The sequence below is a fragment of the Frankliniella occidentalis genome, unplaced genomic scaffold, assembly GCF_000697945.3.
Source record: "Frankliniella occidentalis isolate FOCC.00 unplaced genomic scaffold, Focc_3.1 Scaffold152, whole genome shotgun sequence".
Classification (NCBI taxonomy): domain Eukaryota; kingdom Metazoa; phylum Arthropoda; class Insecta; order Thysanoptera; family Thripidae; genus Frankliniella; species Frankliniella occidentalis.
Genome location: NW_026267279.1, coordinates 10,967 through 16,220, shown reverse-complemented (window position 1 = coordinate 16,220; position 5,254 = coordinate 10,967). Strand labels below are relative to the sequence as shown.

Below are 5,254 nucleotides of genomic sequence, written 5' to 3'. Positions count from 1 at the left end.
TTCGTTTGTTGAAGTCTCGGCGATGATTATTAGCATTCGTCTAACTTCAGCAGTCTCATACACCAGAGCCAATCGTCTGATGGAAATTGCCGTATCTTAGTGCAAATCGAACAAAGTCCAAAAAGCACGTCTGAAGTAAAAATTTTATGTGCTGCAATTTTTTTTTACTTAGATAGGAACCTGACGAACCAACTTACATAGCCTCCCTACCGACAATACAACAAAACGGGTCATTTATAGCCGAAAATAGGAGAAAATCCTCAAAAGTCGTGCGGATTGCCTATCTGCGCCTTAGGGGAAATGCATACAATTCTGAAGGGGCTGATTTCACCCTTGCGGACCGTCGGACCGATCGGTTCGGGTTGTCAATTTACTAATTGGGACACACAGAGAAGGCATGCAAAGTGAGAAGACGTTGCTAGAAGCGATGTCTGCTCTACAAAATACACGTAGCCTTATGGGAGCCGGTCACCAACAAGCCCCAAAACACGCTGCCGCTTGGTACGTTTGCTCCCTTCTAGCAGTGAAGGAGAGTGCGAACTTAAACATCTATAGGTGATTCTGAATTGTCAGGAAACGCTCTACAACGTTTAGAGGACACAATTTTTCGATCCAGTTACGCGTTTGCCCACAAATCAGCCGCAAAGAAAAAGTTGAACTTTCAAAAAAATAGTTTTTGGACTTTTTTCATGATTTTTGAAGTGAAAAACAAAATATCATGAAAATACGGCCACATGGTTTTGTAGCGCTCAGTTTGGGGAACAGCATGAGCACTTGCCCACTCCGATAGCATAAATAGTTTAGGAGCTACGTCCGGAAAACCATTACGGTGCAGAAATCCAAAATGGCGGACTTTGAACGCCCGTCACGGGTGAACGCATGGGCCGATTTTAGGGGAACTCCGTGGGGGTACTCCCAGGACCACCAACTATAAGCCCTAAAAGTTCCCCGCTGTTGCGAATTTTGGGGGGGTCAAATGTCTAATGTTCCTGGGCTATGGGGCCGGTGGCCTACCCTGCGACCCGCGGGCGCTCCGGGCCGCGGGGCCGGTCGCGACGGGTCGGGATGAGAACACTCGACCCGCGCGCATCATTTGAAAAGGGGCCGGTGCGATATTTCCGATCATTTACGATCGCGTAACAACGCTGCGCGTGTATGGTGAGGTAGAAGTCTTTGAGTCATGATAAAAAAATAAACGGTTTTTAGAATGTCAATGGCATATATCTTTGGAAAACGGAAGATCGTTTACATGCGACAGATTAAAAAAAAAGCTGGCGTTGTTTTCTTAAAAGAAACAAACTAAAAACAATATAAATTCGTGATTATCCCCCCCCTCCCCCCACACATACAAACGCACAGCGCGCATTCTTCCCCGAACTTATTATCTTGTGCTGCGAATTAGCAAACTGCATGGATACATGAGAGGGGACACTACACTACTTACATCATTCGTAGAACCTTTTTACTAGCAAGGGAACAAACATAAAAATCAACAAACTAGTACAACCAACCAAGGTATTCAATGGTCGATATGCTTCTGACTAACGACCACCCAGATAACGTCCACTAGTTCCTCTGTACTAATGTCTTTACTGGTCCACAGGCGATGCTGGCAGCCCATGGAACACAACACACAAGGTTTTATAATAGGACAATACTTAGGCCGGCAAAGCAGATGGAGCTCTAGCGACGGGTTCGCCAATAGGAGGCTCCTGATCACATCGGTATGAGTCCAAGAGTGGATGCAGGGTAGGCTATCAAATTTAAACACTCGAAGCTTGAGGCTACGCAGCGCTGGTGCTGTGGTGGGTGTGATGCCGAGCAGCAGATCTGGGATCATGGTGTTGACCTCCAGATCACGCAGGGCACTCAGGGAGGGCAGCGCGCTCAGCAACGGCAGCAGTTGGGGAAAGTCGGAAGCCGTTCCTCCACCACCAGCAGCTTCATTGCATATTATCAAACACTCGAGTTTAGAGAGTCCAGACGAGGCCAGAGCAGTGACCAGATGCGCAGCCTCCTCGTCGGCGCTGACGGCCCTCACGTACTGCAGGGTGACTTTGTTGAGCTGGTCGGCGCTGCGGAGGAACTCGCGGGCCCCGTGCAGGTCGGGCTGCGTCTGGGGCATCACGTAGAGCTTCACCTCCCGCAGGGACTTGCACCCCGCCACGGCAGGCAGCCCCGGCAGCAGCGGGCAGCTCAGGATGCGGAGGTTGGCGGTGCCGGCGAGGAGGGGGGCCGTCGACGGCGAGCTGGCGAACACGGCCCCGAGCGCGCAGTAGGAGGTGAGTCCCACCTCCTCCAGTGTGGTGGCGTGCCTGGCCAGGACGAGGTTGTAGTGCGGGGCCGTCTCCTGGGCGGCCACATTCCAGCTGAAGCTCCTCAGGGCGGACCTGGGCACGGTGCAGTCGTGCGGGCTGAGAGCAGACGGCAGGCACGTCGGGTACCCGGAGATCTCCAGGGTCTCCAACCCCGAGGTGGCCGCCAAAGTCTCAAAGAGGATGGAGGCGTCGGCTCCGGCGTCAGGTCGGTCAAAGCTGAGAGAGAGATGCCTCAGCCGGCCGAGGGCCTCTTGGTGGCGGATCGCCAGGGCCGCGTGCAGGGACCCGCCCGGCCGCACCTCGATCTGCAGCTCGTGAACGGCACACCGAGTGGTGAATAGCAGGCTGCACTCCAGCGCTGGAGTGGCGACCAACAAGCTCTCCAGCACCGGAGCCTGCCGGAGCACGGGGCAGGTCCACCTGCAGAACGTGTCGTTGCCGCCACAAGAAGCGAGGCCACTCTCCGTGCGGGAGTCGAAGTGTCGTTCACGCCACACATCGTGATGTTTTGCCAGCCCCTCGAGCCTCTTGCACGCCAGGCGACAAGACAGGATGTCCGCAAAATCCACATTCTTAAGAATCATCAAGAGCACATCGTCGGGGACTTGGTCCATCCTGTTCGGGAAAGGCAAAGTTAATAAAGTCGTGACTTATAGCAGTATAACTAACGACCAGTAAAGACTGGGCACGGAGGCAAAGGAACAGGGATACGACGTCGTATTTTCGAACTGCTAGTCGTTCTCAGACTAATGGGAAATGATGAGAATGCGCGTCTATAACGCACCGTAGTATTTTACGCCCCCCCCCCCCCTTGTGGGTGTGTCCATTTGAAGCATTCCGGTGAAGCTGAAATGCAGAAGAATGCAAGCAAGAAAACGGAAATCGCAATGCTTTAACGTCTTCCGTCTTCTTGTTCCCTGCATTTCAGCTTTACCGGAATGCTTTATTCTCGTCCGATACGGTACGAGCTGCGCCAGCCGCTTCTGGACAGCCCCACAACCACACTCGGCCGCCACCACCCGCGACGCCGCGAGGGCCGCGACCGTGCCGCGAGATGACAGGCTGCGGGGCGCGAGGATGTGATCCCCGCAACCGCGCGGTAGACTTACCCCACGGCGCGGGAAACTTGCGAGAAGATCGCGACAAGGAGAGCGTGGGTCGGGCCGTGGCCGTACAATTCCGGCAAGAATTCGGACACACCCCTGCTAAAGATGACCTATATGGCCTCTGTCCGAAACTAGGTCTGTCAGTCGAGTGAAGCAGCCGATTTCAGGAGTATGTAACGCGTATTCCTATGGCCGTTGGAGGGTAAAAAGGGGACGGGGGGGGGGGGGGGGGGCATCGACCACGAAAAGTGGATCGGACGGATGAGAATGCGGACAGAGAGGCCTGACGATCGTCTTCAAGCGAGCACTTCGCGCACCGGTCGGCCAGGAATTGTTTGCACAGACCATACAGAACGAGACGATCCCCCAAACAAAGCAGCGCAGATGGACAGTAATTTTAGATAAGCCGAGGCGTCAGTCGAGGACATAGTACAAAAAAACATCTCCGCCTACGTACGCGAAACCGTCACTCACGCTAGAGAACACGCTTGACGTCAATTTGACAGAAATCACGTAATGGCATGTGATATCAAAATGAATAAGTCTAATCAGGCCACAGAAATGACAAAATTTTGATACTGACAACACTTGATGTCATTTAGACAAAACCGTGTTCTGGGACGGTATGATTTTAGTTCCTCCTCAAGACGAACAAATTGTCACATATTGTAATTATTTATTGAACCTATCCAAGTCCCATTGAGTCATTCTAGGTCCTACCTCGTCCTAATAAAATCAATTTGCGTGGGTAAACAAGAGCCTCTTTTAGGTTATGTTTATGTCCGCACTAGCTAAAGCAGAACTAGGAAATAGATACAACTTACGGAATGATCGTGTACAGCAATACGGGTGGATGTGAAGGCAATAAGTAATAGATCGATCAAGGATCAAGTTCGCCGGTCTGGCCTGGACACGGTTTCTCTGGTCTGGATGGCCCGCCCTCCTGGTCGACAACACTTGGAGGAGTGGAGTGCTTGAGTTAGTTCCAAACGCTGGCCGTTGTTCGTTGTTGTTTCACTGATCGGCCGCCAGCAGCGCTGCTAATAAATAAACAAATGCCGCAGAGATATCGCCACTCGCCAGCGCTAGCCAGAGTGCGAATAATGCGCTTTCTGAGGCCGATTTTGCCGACGCCTGAGTGCAGCCGCATGCAAGAAGGATGTTTGGTGATGACACGGCCGTACCCGGAGAGTCCTCGTCAGGATAGCCCTCACCGCCCTCACCCATCTCGAAATGCCCCCGGCCTCTGCCTCTGCAGGACGTTAGCCCATAAAGCAAGCACGTCCGGGACGTTGCAGTGCGGGCGCATCCTGGATGGGGCTCTGTTGCACTGTTGCACCGGTGGCGGAGGCGGTGCCGCGTGGCGACCAACCACCAGCAGCCACCAGCTCTCCTGCGCGTCGACGTGGATGACTTGGATGCGGGTGGGTGTTCGGTCAGATGGCGTCCCAGTTGGTGGCGGGGGACTTCTCGACGACGCGAGGGACCGCGGCGGCGGAGCGGTATACGCGACAGGTAATCTTTCAGAGCTTTGATGATGTCACAAGGGGGAGGGGGGGGGTCCAAATCCGCCAAAAACCCGTCACGTGGTTTGGGTACGGCTCCTTGCGCCCGCCGTACGCCTGCCCTATGCGCGCCCCGCGGAGCCTGCGGTCGGGTCGCCGCGACTCGTTACGGCGCGGCTCCCGAACTCTCTGGACAGAGGAAGAAAACCACACCATCCGTGGGAGGCGGCAGGAATTAGCGGCGGCGCGGCGCAAGCTGAATTAATTGTCCCGACTAGCACTCCACTATGGAAATGCACGAGGAAGCGAGGATGTATTTCTGTCT

General features: G+C 53.9%; 1 protein-coding gene across 1 annotated transcript; it reads right to left on the bottom strand.

Moving 5' to 3' along the window:
* Positions 1 to 1,520: 1,520 nt before the first annotated feature.
* On the bottom strand, positions 1,521 to 4,564 carry LOC113206197 (uncharacterized; the record flags this gene model as incomplete). The annotated part of the gene is given in 2 exon segments (XM_026422163.2): positions 1,521 to 2,933; positions 4,249 to 4,564. A coding segment is annotated over 1 exon segment (1,412 nt), but the record flags the coding sequence as incomplete, so codon positions are not given.
* Positions 4,565 to 5,254: the final 690 nt, after the last annotated feature.